The sequence below is a fragment of the Quercus lobata genome, chromosome 3, assembly GCF_001633185.2.
Source record: "Quercus lobata isolate SW786 chromosome 3, ValleyOak3.0 Primary Assembly, whole genome shotgun sequence".
NCBI lineage: Eukaryota > Viridiplantae > Streptophyta > Magnoliopsida > Fagales > Fagaceae > Quercus > Quercus lobata.
Genome location: NC_044906.1, coordinates 34,683,509 through 34,705,208, shown reverse-complemented (window position 1 = coordinate 34,705,208; position 21,700 = coordinate 34,683,509). Strand labels below are relative to the sequence as shown.

Sequence of the window (21,700 nt, the reverse complement as noted above, 5' to 3'; positions counted from 1 at the left end):
CGATGTCATCTTCCTTCCGGTCAATCTGGTAGAAAAAAATATTGGAAACCCACAAACTGGAAGTGGCAGTTCAAGATTGACTAGCTACTCAGAGAAAATTTAGCATTACAACTTATTTCACAATACTTTTTGACACAACTATGATATGTGACCGTGTGTAAGTAATAGAAAAAAAATAGTGGATTTATATATAAGTAATAAACAATCACTCACTGTCGCATCAAAATTGTGAAAAAAAATTGTGAAATAGTGTGTGGTTCTAGAACTAATTGAGCTAATTTGAAATAATGATTGATATTAAAGTCATTTACATGATTTGCGCCCTATCAGGTAGGACTAGAGTTATTACTACTGTAGTTTAGAAATTTTGACCATTCAAAGCATCGGACAATAGATAGGTTCAGATCGAGATTGAATTGTGATGACATTACAAATAATTTAATAATTATTTAAAATATAAATAAATATATTATATTAGTAAAAATTGAAAATTTTACTAAAATAGTACAAATAAATACTGAGATCTATCTTGTAATAGTATTTTTAATATCATAACTTTCATAAGAGAATTAAGAAATATTAATTTTTATTTTTTTATAAAAAAAAATTCTACTCTAAGAGAAATGTTTTTTTCCATAATTGTTTTTTAAAAATTTACTAAATCAACTTTTAGTACATCATTATCATTAACTTCAAAAAAAGAGGTGATTATTGCGTGAGCTGTTGGAAGCAACTAATGCTTCGACAGGATAGAAGGTATGCGTTCATCATTTGATATGATTGATGAGCATTTTTTGAGAATCTACCAACCTTCAGGAAGATTTTCTATGAGTGCCTGTTTGGAGAGGCTTGAAACTTTAAAATTACTATTTTACTATTTGGTTTATTTTTGTTATTATTTATAAGCTTTATTATATATTTTAATATTATTTATAGAATTCATTATATTATTTTAATTAATTTTTATTTTTATTTACAGTATTTTAAATAATAAAATTTCAATTTCAACAAAATAATTAATATTTATATGAATTTTAAATTTTTAATCCTTTACTCCAGCAGCTTAATGAAGAAGATAATGCTGATCAGTGCGCGATTTGAATTTTTTATGACTATGTCTCTATGAGTAGGCAAACACTTTGTGGGAGTAAATTGTGTGCTTCTAAGAGCACTCCCTTATGATGAGCTCACTTGCAAATGTGGGCCTTGTGGTAAAGTAAATTAGGCTAGAGCCCAACAACTTAGAGGGAACAATGTGATTTTTGGACCCAATATTTCTTGAGTATAAATTGCTCATTATTTTCTAATCCTACATAAAAAGTTGTTGTATGACCAAAGACCCAATAAAAAAAGAGTTACATCAACAACTGGGGGAAGGGGTAGCAAGAAATTTTTGCTTGGGAGGGTCAAGGTAAAACTATTATATTGATTTGTAATTCAATAAAAAACTCAAAGTACAGTTTATCTATAACACAAGATTATTGTTAGATTTTTTTTGTCAGCGTAATTCTAATTAGCACTCAAAAATCAAAATACTAACAAGCTAGTTAACCAATTGAGCATCTTAAGTCTTTTTTTTCTTGAGTTTCTCCTATTCTTTTGAAACTAATAAAAATGTGATTATGTGAGAGCATGTTATGGAAGAAGAAGAAACTAATGAAAATGTGATTATGTGAGAGCATCTTATGGAAGAATTAATGAAGAGAAATTGAAGAGAGAGCACTAGGTGATGAGGAGAGTCTTTTTGGTGGTTGTAAAATGGAAGGGGATATTGTTACAGTTTTGAGAAAGTACAAAACTTAAGTACAATAATCTAAGTGTAATATATTAAGTTCTTCAATTTAATTCAAAAACATGTTTAGCATGACTAATAAAATACAAACAATGTTATTATTTTTAAGGATAATCAAATTCAATACATATGAATTTAATTAGACAATTTAATGTACTACACCTAAGTTTTATCCTTTCAAAATAATTGAGTAACTCAAAACTAAAAAGCCTTTCATGCTTTAGAGAAGAATGGAAAAGACAAAAAGAGTTAATTTTTAAGACTGCATAGTTGGGATTTGGGGTGGGTAGAATTTTATGAGAGACATGTTGAAGTTTAAAATATTTTGGAGGGGCCCTGACCACCCAATGCATAAGGTCCCCTGTGACAACAACCATTTAGAACTATCCAAAAGGGATTTAAAAAATGTTGGTTCAATTAAGAATAATTCATTTGAATGAATGCCTGTTCCAACAAAATATATATAAAGAAAATGAAAGAGAAGTGGATGTAATGCCAAATCTGGCCAACTAACTGAAGGTTCCAGGTCCGTTTAAAAATTAAAAAAAAAAATAAAAAATTCAAAGAACTCGAAAATTGGTACTTTTGATGGAAGATGAAAAGAAAACTATAGGTATTTTGGTGGAAACTGAAAACATTTCAGTTGATTTCAAGATATACTGCTTACCCAGCCATGCAAAACTTCTCGTAATTAAGCCACCTGGGATCATTTTTTTTTTTTAAAATTTTTTATTTTGGAGAAAGGAGCAAATTGGGACTTAAAATGTTGTTGAAATTAGAAGTTTAAATGGACGCCAAACCCAAGACCAGTTGACAAATCAAGGTTTCGGCTACTTGCTTGAAACATTGTAATAGAATTTTGACTAGAGTAGTATTATATTTCTTGAAATTTTTGTAATAAATTTTTACTTGAAATAAATTACGTTAATTATTCTAAAGATAACACGAGCAAAATATCTTGTATGATGTGAACATTTACGCTGACCTACATGTCATTCACGTGACATGTAGGACAAAATTTTATATTTTATTATATAACTAGTGGGCACTAGCTCATCTACGCAGTATTGCACAAAAAAAAAAAAAAAAAAAAAAATTTGACACCAAATATTTATATTTAATAAAAATTTAATTAATAATTATCAACATAATATACAAAAATTCAAATTAAAGAATTAAAAAAAAACAATGTTTTTATTTTATTAAATATTTGCTTAGGGAATATAAAATCTAAATTAATTCATAATTTGTTTAATGTTGTGTTGCTTTATCCAAAAAGATGATGAATAATGTTGTGTTGCTTTATCCAAAAAGATGATGAATCCTGACTAACTCTTAAAACAAAATTAAAAAATATTATTAAAATGATGATATGAAAAAAATGCGAACTTTAAAAAATAATGTAAAAAATAAGAAGTTAAAAAAGCCCAATGCTTTTATTAATTGATTTCATTATATAGGAGCATATCACATACAATTTGCTAATTTGCTATCCCAATTTATATGACATACTTGGCCTAACTACAATCAACCATATTAAAAGTTCAAGTCACATCCACATTAACAAAATTAACAGAATTATCTCGTATGTTGGTTTGAGATCTTCACCACCATGAAGTAATGGAGAGAGAGAATGACAAGTTTTAGTCCATTTGATATCAATTTATTTGACATTTTATAGAAAGCTGGCTGAAGTATAGTTGTATTTGGGAAAATTTTTTTTTTAAAAAAAATTATGCATAAAATGATATTTTGTATAAAAAAAAGGAAAAGAAAAGAAAGAAGTAATACCTCAATTTTTCCATGTATTACTGATAGTGGAACTGCTAAATATGGCTTATTGGACACTTTTAACCATCAGATTAGGCCCCATATAATCTGTCAGTAAAGCATAAATGTCCATATTGAAAAATAAAGTGCTCAAGAGCAAGAAAATGCCCGTGTTTAAATATGCTATATAAGACGCCTTTACTATATTAGAATATAATGTGCTTCCTTCTGTAAGTCAAGTTTTGAACTTCTTGCCCTACGAAGGTGTGATCTGAGTGAGTTAGAATTCAAAGTTGACAACTCCCATTGTTTTGAAAAGACTCGTAGAGCCACTATTGCAATTTGAAGCGACAAACCTCAAAAAAAAAAGCCAATTAATGCCAAACAGGCAAAAAGAAATAGAGGAAGTAAAGAGATAATGAATTTGGTTCAGGAGAGAGAAGAAAAATGTTTTTATATGTAGGAGTTAAGTTCAAATAATTTTTTTTGGATTAATTTAAAAAAAAAACTATATATATATTTTAAAGACTTTTTTTAATGTGAAAAAATTGGCCTAAGGTGCAATTGCCAAGGCTTGATTTTTCAACTCTTAATGGTATCGTACTTGATGAAAGTGGACGGAAAGACCAGTACTGGAAATAGATGTAAAATAAAGTGTACTTTTAACAAATATTATTTTTGTCAACTTATTTTACTATTTAGTTTATTTTTATTATTATTTATTAGTTTTATTATATTTTTTTGTATTATTCATAAGTTCTACTGTACTATTTCAGCTAATTTTTACTTTTATCTATAGTACTTTTAGCAAGCAGTTTTTAGTTTCAGCAAAATAAGTGTTCGTATGGTAAAAATTATTCATAAATCTCAATATACTATTTTAGCTACTTTTTACTTTTATCTATAGTACATTCAATAAAAAGTTTTTAATTTTAACAAAATAAGCGGATTCTAAACGGAACCTTAAGTGGATCCCATTCGGACCAAAGAAATGAAATGAAAAACTTGAAGTATGCGAACGAACAAAAAATGAAGCACACCTTCATCTATATTTTATTACATATGGTGGCACGTGCCACAAAACAAATGGTGGCACGTGCCACAAAACAAATGGCCAATACTAGCGAACGAAAAAATGGAGCTCTTAACAGATACAAAAGTAGTCTTATTATTGCAATCATGACCCGAGGACAAAAATCTTATGAATCTTCTTAATTATTAATAGGCCAATCAAAAATAAGATCATAGATCGATGTTTGATCAATATTCTAGCGATTCATGCTTCCTTGGAACACTGGAGCTGTTGTAGCCATCGCTCCACCAGTTCGTTGCTCCACATTTCCTTTCCAGCCTAAACAATTTCCCAAAAAAAAAAAAAAAAAAAATCAAAACTCACCCTCAAGAGTAACCCTAGAAGATATAATATACAACCAGTTATTATTATTATTTTTTGGACTTTATTTCATTTTATATTATTCATAGGTATATATTTTTTGATCTTATTATTTATAGGTATATATCCACACTTATTTTTATTACAAAACCAGTCTAAGTGTGTGAGTGTTTTTTTAAAATATTAATAATGTGGTAAATTAATTCATTCATCCTCAATAGGAATAAAACCATTTTCAATTTACTTACTAGCAATACGACCTTTGTATTTTTATGCATGACTATATATGTCATTTGGGTCAATAATCAATATAAAAGAGTGTGAAACTTATTTAGAAACTACGTTTTGAAAATATAATCAAACCTTATAACGTATTGTAATTTTTCTTCTTTGATGTTATATATTTCTACCTACAACTTATCATAGGTCCAAGATTTGCAAGGAACTTTTTTTTTTTTTTTTTTCAATTACTTGTAAACAAAAAAGAAAAGAGAAGAGAAAAGAGAAGAGAAGAAGAGAAGTGTGTTTTTTTCAACCTATGGTCATGTCGAATCCGCGGGCTTCAAGCTCACGATACTCTTGGCATAAGGCACATGGCTCGCAGCAGAAATGAACCAAGCAATCCCCACAAGGCCTCTCCTCTAACATGTACTGCTGCCTGATTTTTGTGCGATAGGGGTACGAGTACAAGCATCCACAACCAATCAAATTGGCAATTAGTGCGTAAACTACTTCACTAAATCCAGTAGCTGCAACACAAATCACCATGCCGCACATCTTAAAAATCAACACCACCAAAAACCATCACCGTCCAATTGATATATATTCACTGTATACTTACTTTTTGATCCTTTATCAACAATATCTGCAATTCGACCAAAGGTAATGCATGGGCACCAGCATGTCAGGCAACCTGTGAAAAATACCGAGCAACATTGTAGCATTTAAGTTTAGTAAAAGTATCATATACTATATATAATAGCAGAAGCCTTTCCCTGTAATTAAGGAGGTGCTGACACGTATAAGTTAAAAAAGTGATACATTATATTATTTTGCAAGGGTAACACTGTTTAGCAGCGATTGTGTGTGTGTGTATATATATATATATATATATATATATATATATATATAAAGGGTTAAAAATAAGATAAAAAAAAAACGTCACAACTAAAAAAACCTAGCCTCTTCCCATCAGTCTTCTTAACATTTTCTCTCTCTAAAAAAACCGTAGCGATACTGCGATAGTGAAAGTTCAATTAGTGTAAAAACACCCTTGAACGTTTAGACCCCCAATTTACAAATTAACCAATTCAAGCTTTATGTCAAACAATTAGTGTGCGGAAAATGAACAAAAGCTATAATATAGAATTGGAAAAACTATCTAAACCAAATTAAAATCATAACCCACAGCAGATAATAAAAGGCAAAGATAAAAGGGAAGGAAGATGCAAACATAAAGACAACACGCGATGTGTTATCGAAGAGGAAACCGAAGCCCTCGGTGTAAAACCTCTCCGCCGCCCTCCAAGCGGTAAACAATCCACTAGAAAATGTAATTGGGATACATGGACAGCAATAGACCCTCCAAGCCTAATCTACCCAGTGCATCTAAGCCATCCAAGCTTCTTGCTCCAACGAGGTTGCGCCGAACCTTTTTCCTTTCTAGCTTCCCGGATTCCGCTACTAGACCATAGCATCAACCAATGTAGATTGGTTCCTTTCTAACTGCTTCCTAGAACACCAAACAGCCCTCTCATAGTAATGAATATGGTGAGAACAAGGTTTTGGTAAAATGCCTCTCAAGGGTTTAACAATGGAGAGGAAGAGAGTTGAGGAATTTGAAGAGACTCTAATATATAGATTGTAGGTGAATCAATCTTGTTTTACTCTAGGGTTTCTCTCTCAAAATTCTCTCTGGAAGCTCTCCTTCATTTGTGGGTATAAGGGGTATTTATACTGAGGTGAGAGGAGAATGTGAAACGTTAGGTTTTTCAAAGCAGGGGTGGCTCGCGGCTTGGCCTCGCGACTTGATTGAGTCGCGAGATAACCGTATGGCCAGTTGTCCTGTTTTGTCCTGTAGTGCTCCAACTAGCATGACTGTTCACTTTCTGGTATGCTTGGCACGGGTGCTGCATCTGGCGGCTTGCAGCCGCGAGTCACCCGCGAGATCAAGCCGCGAGTCTCTGTTTTCTTGCACACTCTTGAGCAATCAACACTCTATCTCATTCACTACCCTTACAACAAAACCCACCTAGATACAGGGTTACTAAATGCTGAAATACAAGCAAATTTGGCACGGAAGAAAGCCAACAAGATGGTTGATTAAATTCAACTTTACAATGATAGAGAGAAAGGGAAGGAAAAAAAAACCTAGCGATCTCTTCACATCAAACACTGCAAGGAGAAAAAAAAAAAAAAAAAACTTGCGCCACACTGGAGATTCGTTTGGCCAACCATTGCCATCCCCTTTTCAGTTTTTCAGGTACGTTCTTCTCTCTCTCCCTCTCTTTCTCTCTATGAGCTTTTGTTGTTTTGATTTGGTTTTGAAACTTCCCTGTGATTTCAGGATAAGTTTCCACTGTTTCCATTAATTTGCGGAATATTCTAGATCTGTTTTACGATTAAAACCCTAGCGATCTCTTCTCTTTAGACTTTGCGAACTAGTGGATATTTGTACGGCCAGCCACCGCCATACCCTGCTAGACTTAGACCATCATAAACGGCATCCGTCAAAGCTAAATACGATCAAACGTCCCAGAGGTTTTGAGATATGGAGTTAGAGATTGGCGCTATTCCGACGAAAGGTACGCATCAATTCTCTATGTTCATTCTTCTCCTTTTGGTGCTTTGTTGTCAAAATTGATTCTTACGGCATGGACAAGCATGCAAAACCCTAGAATATTGATTCTTCAAATTTCTGCAGTAATTTTCCTACATAATTTTGTTTTAGAACTATTGTTCGATAAATCTGTGTGTTGTGATTCATATATGTGATATATTCATTCAATTTTCGGATACTGTGGCTTGGCATATATATAATTTTATATGGGTACAAACTTGATTCATAAAAGCTATGGTTACAGATGCACATTGCTAATGAGATTGCTAGGTTTATTGAGATATGATATAACTTCTTTGTTTTATCATGTAATAGTTGAAGCACTAGAATCTTTGTTATGATTCTTATATATCTATGGAATTATGTGCTTGACATCATTCGTATGCTTTTATATCCTTAGATTAAATGAATATATATAGATTCATATGCGGATATATAAACTATTGTTTTTTAACTATTGGTTTTTTGATATTAGTTTATGATTATATGGGTTAGATTTTGTTTTAGCTAAGGTTTTTGGATTAGATTTGTTTTTGTTTTGGGTAATTGGGTTAGATTTGATTCTTTTTGGGATTATTGTTTTTTGGTAAAAGAGATTGAAATGGTGTTGAATCGTACCAAACTGTTCATCTTCTACTATGTAGAAATCTCCCTTTGAAGATACTAGCAGCCAATCACAGGTTCTTTACAAATACAATTTCTTTGTTTCCAGTAAATATAAATATTGGAATGGCTGAAATAGATAGGAATAGCTCGAGACAGGCATTAAGAAGTGTAGCAATTTAAAAATGAATATTTGATGTGAGATTCAATTCTTATGTATATTTGTGTTGTTAGGTAATTGCTCTCTTTTTGCATTTAGTATTAGCATCTTTCTATGATTTCACTTCTACTTGAGTTAGATTGGATTGGTGTTTAGTGATCTTCATGCCTACTTCATTATTATGTAGGGTTTCCTTGACAATGAGAACACCATATAATCAAATAAAAATGGAACCAAAATAGAGGTTTTCATATCCATTGAAATTTTTTTTCAAAGGGTAAACAGAGGCAATACCAGGTCATATGGTGCCAATGTTGTTGAATAGTAGTTAATCTTCTAACTTCTAAAATTCTTATTCCTTTTAAGTTTGATATTAATTATGATTGAATTATAGTAAAAGCTGACAGTTTTTTTAACTGCATTATTAGTCTATTGAGGAAAATGACTTAGACGTAGTTATTTTGGTTTGACTGATTCTGATTTAGAATTGGCTTGAGAGAGAGGGTGAACCTATTTCTTTAAATTAGTAAGTTTTATTTAAAATGAGGTATGAATTTAATTTGTATTAGTCTGTATCTGTCAATCATATCTTTGTTCACTTAGAGTAAGATGAGTCATTGAAGTGGGATGACGTGAATAATGAATTAAGCAGTTATGTTAGTGTAAATACTTTCTTTGTTTAATTAAAGCGGTTCACATTTAATTTTGTTTTGTTTGTTCAACTGCCTTTTGTTTATTTATTGTTAAAATACTTTCTTTGTTTTCATAATTATAATTGTTTGTTCAATGTTGTTCAAGATCATCTTTTGTAAGAGCTGAATCTATCTTCACCAAAATGTATAAATATTGTCTAAATTTGTTGGATTTTTCATATGCAAAGTTTATGGTTCTTTGTTTTGATGTTTTGGTGTATTTCTTTTGTAATTGTTTAATTGCACATTTGTTAGTAGAATAGTGACTACATTTATCTGTAAGTTCATGGAATTAAGTTAAAGCACTAAATATATACTAAAACTTAGAAGTTGGCATATGCAATTTACCTTAGGCTATTGGTTGTTGCTATGATTTTGAATGAGTGAAAATATATACTAAGTTTACTTATTCATAAAAGTCACTGGTCATATGACATTGAACTATTATGTTTTATTTACAAAATATTTGAAGGTAAAAGCATTATCATACAAAATTGGTTGAAAACTTATTAGCACTTTTGAGTCTGTACTGCTTGGTTGTGGCCAAAGCTAATAAGATTTTCGCCTAGGCTTAATGATTGACATTGGGAAAGAAAAAGGGGAAAATTGATGGTTTTTGTGATTGTAATATTTTCTGGTAATGAGATTAACCCCCCTTTGAGAGAGTTAGAAAGTTGAGAAAAAAAAGGACACCATTGGATTGTTTAAAATCTTTATGTATAAGACGAAAACAAACTTTCCAGTTCAAGTTTGTGCCAAAAAGTGTTACTGTTTGATGTTAATTTTGCTTTTAAGTATTTATTTTATATATCCTTGGCTAATGGAAGCCAAATTATTGCCATCATCATATGGGAAATAGCCAGCAGACTATTAAAAACTAAATCAATCTTTCATATTTTTTGCAACTCAAACCATATTACAATGTTTGCTTTTGCTTCTTTTGTACTCTCTCTTTCATCTTTCTTTGCTGTGGTTTTCAAAAACTTCTTACCCTGTCATTTTGTTGAATACTGAGTTTTTTGTCAGGCAATTAAATTTTCTTCGTTGATCTGTTTGGTTTTGATTAGGCTCTGAATTGCATATTTTAATCTGCTTTTTTCTTCATTTTTTTTTATTATAAATTCAATGAATTCTTATTTTGTATTTTACTGAATTGTAAAACTGTCATGACTTTTTTTTTTAATGCTATGCTTTTAGTGGCCTGCACTTGGTACCTCCACCATATTCACGTAGTGGCCTGCATTTGATGCTTTCTTCTTGATTTATCATAATCCAGCTTCTTTGTGACTTGGCGTCATGGGGTTTAGCCGTTGAATATATTTAGGGAAAAACATGTTTGCCATTTAATAATGGTTGATTTCTCAATGTTGCTGCTCTGAGCATCTATTATTTGAAACTAAAAAGTCTAAAACCTCTTTAATGTTTGTGCTAAAAAGTCATGTTTTCCGTTTGATTGTATATTTGTTTAAAGGAATGTATAATTGTTTTAAAGAATGAATGAATTTTTATTGGCAATAAATTATGTTTCTTTTTTGTTTATTGAATTTGATTAAATAACCAACATATTGCTTAAAATAAGCCAGTAAGATATTATGCAAATGTCTTTAATTCTTGGTTCCACCTAAATGACCAAAGAACAACAATATTCTGCGTACTTCTATTGATCCGGTAATTCACTAATTGTCTTCGATTAATGTTTTACATTAGTCCATGGATTTTGATTATTATGTTTGCTTGGCTTTGCAATTAATTTGGCTTATTTGTTTTAGTTGAATTTTACCATTCAGTGTAGCTCAATGATTACATTGTGTTGGTTTTGAAGGATTTGAATTTCTATTAGTGATGATTATGTAATCATTAATTTCAGTTTCAAACCAGGTTTTATATTTTTGGTTTGTGGCCTTTACAACATTTATTCTTTTTTGGTTTTTGTTGGTTTTGGTCTTTTGATTTCATGGAAAAACAATTCCAGTATTCTGTTATTTACTAATTTGTTATGAATATTAATGCTTATGGCATGGACAAGAATGGCAGAACCCTAGAATCATGAAAGGCCATCTATAAATTAGATCGACCTCTACATATGCTGATTATTGAAAAAACAGACTAACCTCTTCATTTAAAAGGAACATTGACAAGATAATTGAAAGATAAAACTATTTAACAATTTAATACAGTTTGCTTGAATGCTGATTTTCTTTTTACTTATCTCATACTTAGTATTACATTTTGTTCATTTACTGTAATCCTGTTTTAATTGGCTTTGATTTGCATGTTTTAGCCAGCTTCTATCTTTACAAATTGATTTCTTCAGCCAATTCTCCCTTCTACTTATTTCACATCCTCATTGCTATTTTTTGTTATTTGAATTTGAATTAAAATCCGGATGTTTATTCTTTCTCTTTCAAAGTTTTGGCCTCAGATTATAATCTTTGATTATTTATTGTCATCAGGGGCAATCTAAGTCATTAGATGATCTACATTCATAGGGATAAGTAGTTGGTAAAAGAAAAAAACGGCAAAATAAAACCTCTCCCTCCTTAATAATTAATTTGACACCCACTCTGTTTTGCTTTTTTTCTGCTGCACCTATACCCAAGGTCAGCATTTGGTTACTTGATGTGTTATACTCTTTATTTAGATGCTTTATTCTTGATTTATCATAATACAGAGAGACAAATGAACAAACCTAAAGAAAAAAACATGTTTGTTATTCAATAATGGTTGACTTCTTTGCATTTTTTTTCCAATGTTTGTAGGTTTTGGTGTTTTGGGCTGCTCTGAATAAATATATGATTCATAAAATGTTCGCATAATTTTTCATATGTGTGTGCATCCACCCTTTGGTGTTAGTTCCTGAGTTTTTTTTGAAAATTTTCCTTCGCAATCTAATGAAGAGATAAAAAGAAGGCAGTGGGTTAATTTTCTATTGATGAGTAATGGAATTTTAGGAATATGCTTTAGCAATACAAAATTTTGAATCAAAAACAAGGGTCATACATTAGGTTTTACTTTCTCTGCTAACAGAGGTTATATTTATTTTATGTGTCCATTAAGGGTTGATTTTCTTAATAGGTTGTAGCTTTCTTTTTAGATTTTTTGTGTTGGCCTGTAATAATTTTTCCTAAGGGAATCTTTGCCTATATATATATACACACATAATATTTAACAATGCTTTTACTTGGTTCTCTTTTAGAATAGCATTTTGTTATTTCCTATTGGCTTTTCTTTTATATATGGCTGTTAGAGTCATTTTTGTGATGCCATCTCTAATCATCTATCTCTAATCACCAATGATTTGTATTCTATGTTTTGTTAATAGCCATATTTGTAAGATGGATGGTTTAAGATCTGAATGTTTGAGGAGTAAAGTTATTTTGTAATTTTTAGTAAGTAAAATTATTGGTTTTTAATGTTAAGTGCAGATGATACTTTGGTAGAAGATGGATTCAATAATTGTGATATACCTCAAGAAATCCAAGAATCAGAAAATGAGAGTGGTTGTGAAGAATTTCCAAGTAAATGACTTAAATTTACAAGGAAAAAAAATATTGATATTCATTTTTGTTTACATCATTATTATTGTTCTCATATTTTAAAATTCATATAGAAAAAGGGGTTTCAGCTGGTTTTTCCTATTATTGGATTTGAACCAATGACTTACTGCTTACTATTCAAAGGGAGGCGGAGAGCTAAGAAAGAGAAAGTGTTATCACTATTCGAAAATGATGCAGCAGCTAGCACGCTAAGATCAGAAGGGAAAATAGCAACTACAAAATTCAATTTAGTTTTCAGTTTCTATTTTCCATCCTACCTGATTTGCTGTTTTTGAAGAGTGATTGAAATTGTAGAACTTTGAAATTTGAAAGTGTAATGTTTTTAATACAAAGTTGATTATCACTTAGATTTTAGTTAATATTCCACCCTATCTACATAATTATCAGTGTCAGCTAATTATGGTTAAAGAACATTTTTAAAAACTATCTATCATTGATCATATGGAATTTTCAACTTAGTGCTATTTTCAACATGTTTTTAACATGTGAAAGCAATCAGCTGGATAAAGTTTAAAAAGATTAAAATAATAGCCAAATTTATCTTCTACTTATGAGATTTCAAATGATCCTGCGCATTGCGCGGGTTAAACACTAGTATGAATAATGAGAGTGTCTCTTATATAGTAATATTTTTCAGAACTTTTGTTTTGTTCTTACAATTATTGATATGAGTTGTTATGTTGGGACTAATATTACTTTCATCTACATCTAGATTTATCGTTGACATAATTTTTATTACATAACAACTGTGTCATGTCATGGAAAAAGAATTGTAAAAAGTGTAAGGTTGAATTTAATCAACCATGTGTTGGCTTTATTCCATGACAAATTTGCTTGTAATACAGCACTTAGAAACCCTGTATTTAGGTGGGAATCATGTAAGGGTAGTGTGTGAGAGAGTGTGAAGAAATGCTCAAGACAGTGCAGTGAAGCAGAGACTCGCGGCTAGGGCTCGCGGGAGGCTCGCGGCTTGCAAGCCGCCAAAAGTTGCACACGTGCAGAGCATGCAGGGAGCTGAACAGTCATGCTAGCTGGAACACTACAGGACAAAAATCCAGACTGGCCATTCAGCTATCTCGCGGCTTGAACTCGCGACTCAGTCAAGTCGTGAGGTCAAGTCGCCAGCCAGCCCTGTTTTTGGAAAAAACTGACTCTTCGCATTCCATTCTCACACCAGTATAAATACTCCTCATTCCCACAAAGTATGTGTGGCCATTCAGAAAGAAAAACCCTAAGAGAGGTTTCTTCAAAACACCCACCCAATTAGAGAGAGCTACTCATTCTTAGAGAGAAACCTTTGTAGTCTCTTCTCATTCCCTCTCTCATTGTCATACCTATTGAGAGGAGATTTCTATCCAAACACTACCCACACCAATTTAGAGTGTTGAGTGTTTTTGGAGCTTTGGGAAGCATTGGAGGATGCCAAGGATGGCGGATGCTACGGTCTAGTAGCGGAATCCGGTAAGCTAGAAAAGAAAAAGGTTCGGCACAACCTCGTTGGAGCAAAAAGCGTGGAGGGCTTAGGTACATAGGGTAGATTAGGCTTGGAGGGTCTATTGCTGTTCATGTATCCCAACTACATTTTATAGTGGATTATTGACCGCTTGGAGGGTGGCGGAGAGGTTTTACGCCGAGGGCTTCGGTTTCCTCTTCGATAACACATCGTGTGTTGTCCTTGTGTTTGCATCTCTCTTCCCTTTATCTTTGCCTTTTATTTTCTGCTGTGGATGTGTTTTTAATTGGCTTAGATTGTTTACCAATTCTGTATTAAGCTTTTGTTCATGTTCCGCACATTAATTGTTTGATTTAAAGCTTGTATTGGTAATTTGTATATTGGGGGTCTAAACGTTCAAGGGTGTTTATACACATATTTGAACTTTCAATTGGTATCAGAGCGGGTACACTTGTTGTGGTTTAAATACCTAAGTGTGATCCTTGGCCCCTTGTGTTTATTTGCCATGGATTGTGCTTTGTATGCCTCTTTGTATGATTTGGTTGGTGATGAATGTAACATGCCACGTGTTTGTGAAAATGCCTCTATGAGTGTTAATCCTCATAAGTGTAATGACATGTTATTTGAATCTATGGGTGTTGTTGACAAACTCTTGAAGAAAAATGCTAAGAAATTTCAAAAGAATTTAAGCAAGTTATTTTGTGAAAAGGATGATTTGATTGCTAAGCTCAATGAATCCAACAAATTGGTTGTGAAATATAAAAAACTTGCTGAAGATTCTCTTGAAAAGCTAAAAGAGTTTGAATGTTTGAATATGGACTTGGATGCTAAACTTGTTTTGTCTAACAAACTTGTTGATGAGTTAAAATGTGAAAATGAATCTCTTAAGATGCATGCCAAGTGTTTGATTGCTGAACCTATTGTTAAAAAGGATGATAATATTTGTTGCAATCATGTTGTGGTACCCGATTTTGTGCCTAGTGTGTGTTCTACCTTAAAGGACAAATCGGTGTACATTCCTCCACATAAAAGAAATCAAAAGGTGGAGAGAAAGGCTGTTAAGTCAAAGCCTTCGTTTAGGTCTCAACCTAAGGTTTTGAATGGATCTAAGTTTGTTCCAACTTGCCACCATTGTGGTGTGATTGGTCATATAAGACCTCAATGTCATAAGTTGAAGAGGGAAAAAAACCATGTTACTAGATCCCTTTCCAAAAAGCCTAGTGGATCTAAACACATTGTTTGCCACCATTGTGGTGCCTTTGGTCATCTAAGACCTCAATGCTCTAAGTTTCATACTTTTAAAAGAATCAAAAGAAAAGAGAAACTTGAGCTTTTTGGAAGTGCTAAAAAGAGTAAACCGGTTTTGAGTGAAAATAGCATGTTGTTAAAGAAAATGTTTAATGCTCTTAACTCCTTGACTATGTGCATCTCCGGTTCTCATTCTTCCAACCCTCGTCTCACTTCTCTTGAGACACTCATTCCAAACAATCGTTCCGTTTGGATGAGGAAGGGTTCCTTTGGTTGAGCTTTTGTTCTTTTGGTCCTTGATCTAATTCTTTCGATCTTTGTAGGACCCTTCATGCATTAAATGTCATATCTTCATGCATTTTGTGCATCTTGCATTTATTTATTTGCATTGTTTTGTTTTTGATCTTACTTTTATATTTCAGTTTTGTGTGAGTAAAAAATCCAAAACCACATAAAAAGTGAAAAATTCAAAAAGTTTGATCGTATATGTTTGAGCACATATCACATGTGAGTTTGGCCTTGTACCTTTGTACAAATGGCTTTGTGCATTTACGAGCTTAGCTTGTTATTTTTGCACCTATATCTTTGTGGGAAAAATCTTGACATCTTTGTGTGATTGTTGTAAATCGATCTTCAAGCTTGTCATGAATGATTAGTCAATAGTCATGTTGGTTTTGATACATGCGTAGACTTGTGCTTATATCTCTTCCCACTCTTTTATTTTTATTGCTTAAAGAGCTCAATAAATGTAAATCTCAAAATGAAAAGAGATAATGAGCTGCAAAAGCCGTCGCATATACTAGTATTCGACTAGGAAAAAGGGAAAGCGACTTATATGAAAATGTATGATGCCTAAAAAGCCAAAGGCTTGTTCATCAAATTGAAATATCACAAATTTCAGGCATCAATCTCAAAATGAGATGTTTTGATTCAAAATGATCAAATGTTATGAATTGTAAAGAAGCCAAATGAAAAGCTTCAATCTTATGTAATCATTTTCTTGTGGGAGGTCATATATGTTCATTTCTATAATTGAGATAGACCACTTGACTTAGTACTAGTTGTGTATGACTTGATTGAATTGATCATTGAAGCTTCACTCTAGACTAAGGACTATTTCACATTTGATACACACACACAACACACATGCCTAATGTTCAATGAATGTCTTATTCATTTGTTAGATTGTACTTGTCTAAATGTGATGTGTGTGTGCTCAATCTTATATGGATTAATCCAAAAAGATTTTTGATCATTTTATATGTTTTTGGAAGTGATTTTTATCACTTTTTGTGTTTATGTTTAGTGCTTACTTTGTTTTTCGATGTTTAAACATGTTCTGAATTGAAAAACAGGTGTCAGAGTTTTTCGCGGCTTAGCTGGCGACTCGCCAGTCGCGAAACCCCAGTCGCGAGTTCATCCAGAAGCTTTTGGCGGCTCACTCGTGGCTTGCTCACGGCTCACTCGCGACTCGCGAAAATTTTCGCGACTGAAACTCGCGGCTCGCGGCTGAAACTCGCGGCTCGCGACTTTCTCGCGACTGAACCTCGCAACTTGCCCAGTCGCGAATTGCCCAGAAACAGCTTTTTAATGGGCTTTTTGTGGGAAACTTGTTTTAAACCTCTCCCATCCTCTCTAAAACCCCTCTTTCAATATTTTTACATCAAAACCCAATCAATTTGAATGGTTTTTCATTCCATTAACATTTCTAAGGTAATTATAAATTCTTTTCATTATTTTTGATCCTTGGATTATGTTTTGGAGAGTTTTGTGCTCTTGGTTGGGATTTTTATCATTGGGGTTGGGAAAACTTAATTTTTGTCAAATTTCTTTATGGGATTGGTTTCTTTTGTTGATATGCATTGGATGTTGGCCCCTTGTGGCAGAAAGAACATGTATTAAGGGTGGATTTCATGATGTTCATGCATTGTTTCACATTATTATTCATAGTGTGCATGCTAGGTGTTTGATAAAATGCCTCTTAGACATTTTCTCGCTTGTTTGGACTCCGATGAGTACCAAACTTTGGGGTTTCTCATGTTTCCTCATTAGGAACATGTTTGGTTCATTAGTTGTGTTTTTTTGCACACTTTGCCCCACATGTGCATTTTTCATGCATTGGTCATGCATTGCACTTAGCCACCTCTTGCACACACCTTTGCTACCCTTGTCATGCATTGGTCTTTACTTTATTTCTTCATCCTAGCATGTCATGGTTACCTTATGCTTTGTAGCATGTTACTTTGTCTTAGGTTTGAGTTTCATTTTCTCATTAATCTTGCACCCCTCATACATCATTATCATTGTTTGTTCATTCATCTCTTGCCCTTTTTTCTCCTTGACCCTTTGTCTATTCCTGACAAAAAGGGGGAGAGTATACTCTAGAGAGTATACCGGAGTGTTTTGTCATTTCTATATGACTCTTGTTATGACTCTTGTGCATATCCTTAGGGGGAGAAATTCTATTTCTCGTGCACATTTGTAGGGGGAGAGATTTTCCATAGTGGAGATGCATATACCAAGGGGGAGAAGACATTGTGTTATCTTGGAAACTTTGTTCTGTTTGTTTTCTTGTTGGCTTTATGGTGCTTTGAGTTATGCTTTGTTGTTCTCATTGCATCATGTTTGTGCTTTGGACATGCATTTATCCCTATGCTATTGTGCTTCTTTGAATGCATGTTCGTATGATCATTGGCTTTGCTATGTGATCATTGTAGTCATTTCTATATGACTGTTTTGGTGTATGATCAAGTTGCTCACATGTTTCACATCATGTTTACTTGATCGCAATTTACTTGTTACATTATACTTGTCCTTTTATTACTTGCTTTACCTTGAGGGTCTAATGTGTTTTGTGCAAGTGTTTCAGGTTACAAGTATATATGTTCTAAGTTCATCACAACTTCTCATCATTTTGAAGGGAAGAAACTTTAAGCACTTTTAGTTTATATTGTTTAAGTTTTTATTCAATATAATGTGGTTTGTACCCATGTTGCTTTTGTAAGCTTTTAGGGTTTATTACTTGTAGGCTTTATGGTTTGTACCATGCTTTATGCAGCCTCTATGATTTTGTTAAATCAGTACTTCTATCCAAATGTCATGCATTTGCTGGTTAAGTACTGTCACTCTTGTGCCCTTATAGGATTGTTCCTAGATGCATATACTTAGTGTGTTGCGCATTGGTTGAGTGTAGAACATGCAAGTGACTTGCATTGAGCTTGTTTACGTGTTTGTTCAAGTGTTCATTCCAAGTGTGAATGAGCATTATGGTCACTACCTTGTAGTGATTGCTTTGTTGATCTAGCCATGGTTTGTTTCTTAACTCCATTTTTGCTTGATCACATATAGCTTGCTTCATATGCATTTCATGCTTTTCTGTATACAATAATCATGGTGTATTGTTGTGTTTCAGGAGACTCATATTCATATGATTCAAGTGCTTCACAGCTTCTAGATTTAGGTGTGAGTGAGTTTTGCCATTGTTCCCAAACTCACGTTTAAGTCTAGAGTCTATTTTAGGGTGTTTTGTCACGGAATAGCCAAAGGGGGAGATTGTAAGGTTGAATTTAATCAACCATGTGTTGGCTTTATTCCATGACAAATTTGCTTGTAATACAGCACTTAGAAACCCTGTATTTAGGTGGGAATCATGTAAGGGTAGTGTGTGAGAGAGTGTGAAGAAATGCTCAAGACAGTGCAGTGAAGCAGAGACTCGCGGCTAGGACTCGCGGGAGGCTCGCGGCTTGCAAGCCGCCAAAAGTTGCACACGTGCAGAGCATGCAGGGCAGCTGAACAGTCATGCCAGCTAGAGCACTATAGGACGAAAATCCAGACTGGCCATTCAGCTATCTCGCGGCTTGAACTCGCGACTCAGTCAAGTCGCGAGGTCAAGTCGCCAACCAGCCCTGTTTTTGGAAAAAACTAACTCTTCGTATTCCATTCTCAGACCAGTATAAATACCCCTCATTCCCACAAAGTATGTGTGGCCATTCAGAAAGAAAAACCCTAAGAGAGGTTTCTTCAAAACACCCACCCAATTAGAGAGAGCTACTCATTCTTAGAGAGAAACCTTTGTAGTCTCTTCTCATTCCCTCTCTCATTGTCATACCTATTGAGAGGAGATTTCTATCCAAACACTACCCACACCAATTTAGAGTGTTGAGTGTTTTTGGAGTTTTGGGAAGCATTGGAAGATGCCAAGGATGGCGGATGCTACGGTCTAGTAGCGGAATCCGGTAAGCTAGAAAAGAAAAAGGTTCGGCGCAACCTCGTTGGAGCAAGAAGCTTGGAGGGTTTAGGTACATCTGGTAGATTAGGCTTGGAGGGTCTATTGCTGTTCATGTATCCCAACTACATTTTCTAGTGGATTATTGACCGCTTGGAGGGCGGCGGAGAGGTTTTACGCCTAGGGCTTCGGTTTCCTCTTCGATAACACATCGTGTGTTATCCTTGTGTTTGCATCTCTCTTCCCTTTATCTTTGCCTTTTATTTTCTGCTGTGAATGTGTTTTTAATTGGCTTAGATTGTTTACCAATTCTGTATTAAGCTTTTGTTCATGTTCTGCACATTAATTGTTTGATTTAAAGCTTGTTTTGGTAATTTGTATATTGGGGGTCTAAATGTTCAAGGGTGTTTATACACATATTTGAACTTTCAAAAAGTGTTAGTGTTCGGTGTTTCACTGATGTCTTATAGGGTGTCACGCCAAAGTGTTAAGCTATATCTTACAATTTGAGACGTCATGGCAGCAGTCATAGAGGCCAGAGGACCAAGGGACTAGAGCTTGAAATGAAGCTTGCTGGGAATTCTCGTGGTATTGGCTTGTCAAGTTCATTGGAACACCAGTCACGGTGGCCTGAGCAAATGGTGACGGCGCATGGGAGTACTGCTCTGTTGTTAGGTTTGATGAATACATGATGAGTTAGTAAATGGGACTGCGTATTGATTTGAACAAAGAGGGTTTAAAGGCTAAAAGAATTATGAGGAGGTGATACTAGGATAGGGGTATATATATAATGGTGGTTAGTGGTGGAGGAAATGCTGGGATTCGTTTTTTTCGTATGAGTGAGGATTAAGAAATGGTGACTACAGAATGTTCATGTTTTACAAGTCAAGCGCAGCCATGGTTGAAACTCTGCTTTTTTTACTTTTGAATCACGAAGAAAAGTTCAGTAAACCATATTATATTGTGCACAGGGACAGGGCAGTTGAGGATTAATTATTGTGAGAATAATCGTAGAGCTAGGGACTATATCTACCTTTGTATGAGATCTCCACAGTAAATTGCTTTATTTTTGAAGGGGATAAAATTTAAAGTAGACAGATCCGTTCAAATGAAGCCAATCATAAGAGACGGTACTAAGGAAAGGGACGGTTTGGCATACTGACAAACAACTGGTAGAACAGATTGTATCTTGGACGGAGGGGTAGGAAGATGGATGGACCCTCCATAATGGACGGATTCCAACTAAATGGACGCAAGGGAGACGGGTAATGAAGCAACATGGCATCTACGTGGCCTAAGTGTTCTCCAAGAAACCTCATATGAAAATGTCTTGTGCCCCATGATTAATCCTAACTCAACAAAGCTCTACATGGAAAGGATCCCATAAAATACGTGTATTAATGAGAATCTTCCCCGAAAGGAAACACCTTTGCCTCCAAGAAATAAAGGTCGGTTCTACACTACTATAAAAACCTAAAGCCCTCAGAAGTCAAGGTACGCGTAATTCTCTCAGCTTTGGTACTTTAGAGTTGTAGAAATTCTTTCTAACTTAACCTTCGAAGGGTATTTGACCGGTACCACACCGGTACTCTTTGCAAGGTCTTCTTTGTCTTTGTTTTGTAGGTTCTGTCTAGAGCATTTGAGGATTATGCAGCTCACTAATGATTTTTGGCATCATTAGTTGGCGCCGTTTGTGGAAAAGAAAACAATAGCAGCCATATTACCACTTCCCAGACAAAAAGTTGTATGGTACACTTGCTCGATGGCAATCAACAATAATAATGGAGATGAACCACACACAACTGCCCTCGAAAGACAGGTACAGACCCTAGCCACAGCTGTGGAATGCCTTAGTAAGCAAAACCACGACCTGGAGGAATAGCTGCGCCAAAGGGATGTTGGGCCTAATAGTTACAGAGAAGAGCAAGAGGGCACCAGCACTGAAAGGATGGACCAAGAAGGACCGGA

General features: G+C 33.9%; 1 protein-coding gene across 1 annotated transcript; it reads right to left on the bottom strand.

Annotated features, from left to right (window-relative positions):
* Positions 1 to 4,830: 4,830 nt before the first annotated feature.
* On the bottom strand, positions 4,831 to 20,422 carry LOC115980807 (protein PLANT CADMIUM RESISTANCE 3-like). Its single transcript, XM_031103019.1, has 4 exons — positions 20,236 to 20,422; positions 5,797 to 5,868; positions 5,492 to 5,704; positions 4,831 to 4,913 (listed from the first exon to the last, which is right to left on the bottom strand). Exons 1-4 carry the CDS (start codon positions 20,420 to 20,422, stop codon positions 4,831 to 4,833), a joined length of 555 nt encoding a protein of 184 aa, XP_030958879.1.
* Between the last annotated feature and the right edge of the window lie 1,278 nt (positions 20,423 to 21,700).

Excerpts from the sequence above, each read along its gene's own strand:
- LOC115980807 (XM_031103019.1), bottom strand. The coding sequence starts at position 20,422 with ATGTATTCATCAAACCTAACAACAGAGCAGTACTCCCATGCGCCGTCA. Across the intron at positions 5,869-20,235 it reads CTGCCATGACGTCTCAAATT|GTTGCCTGACATGCTGGTGC; the intron begins GTAAGATATAGC and ends TATTTTTCACAG. Across the intron at positions 5,705-5,796 it reads TGTTGATAAAGGATCAAAAA|CTACTGGATTTAGTGAAGTA; the intron begins GTAAGTATACAG and ends TTTGTGTTGCAG.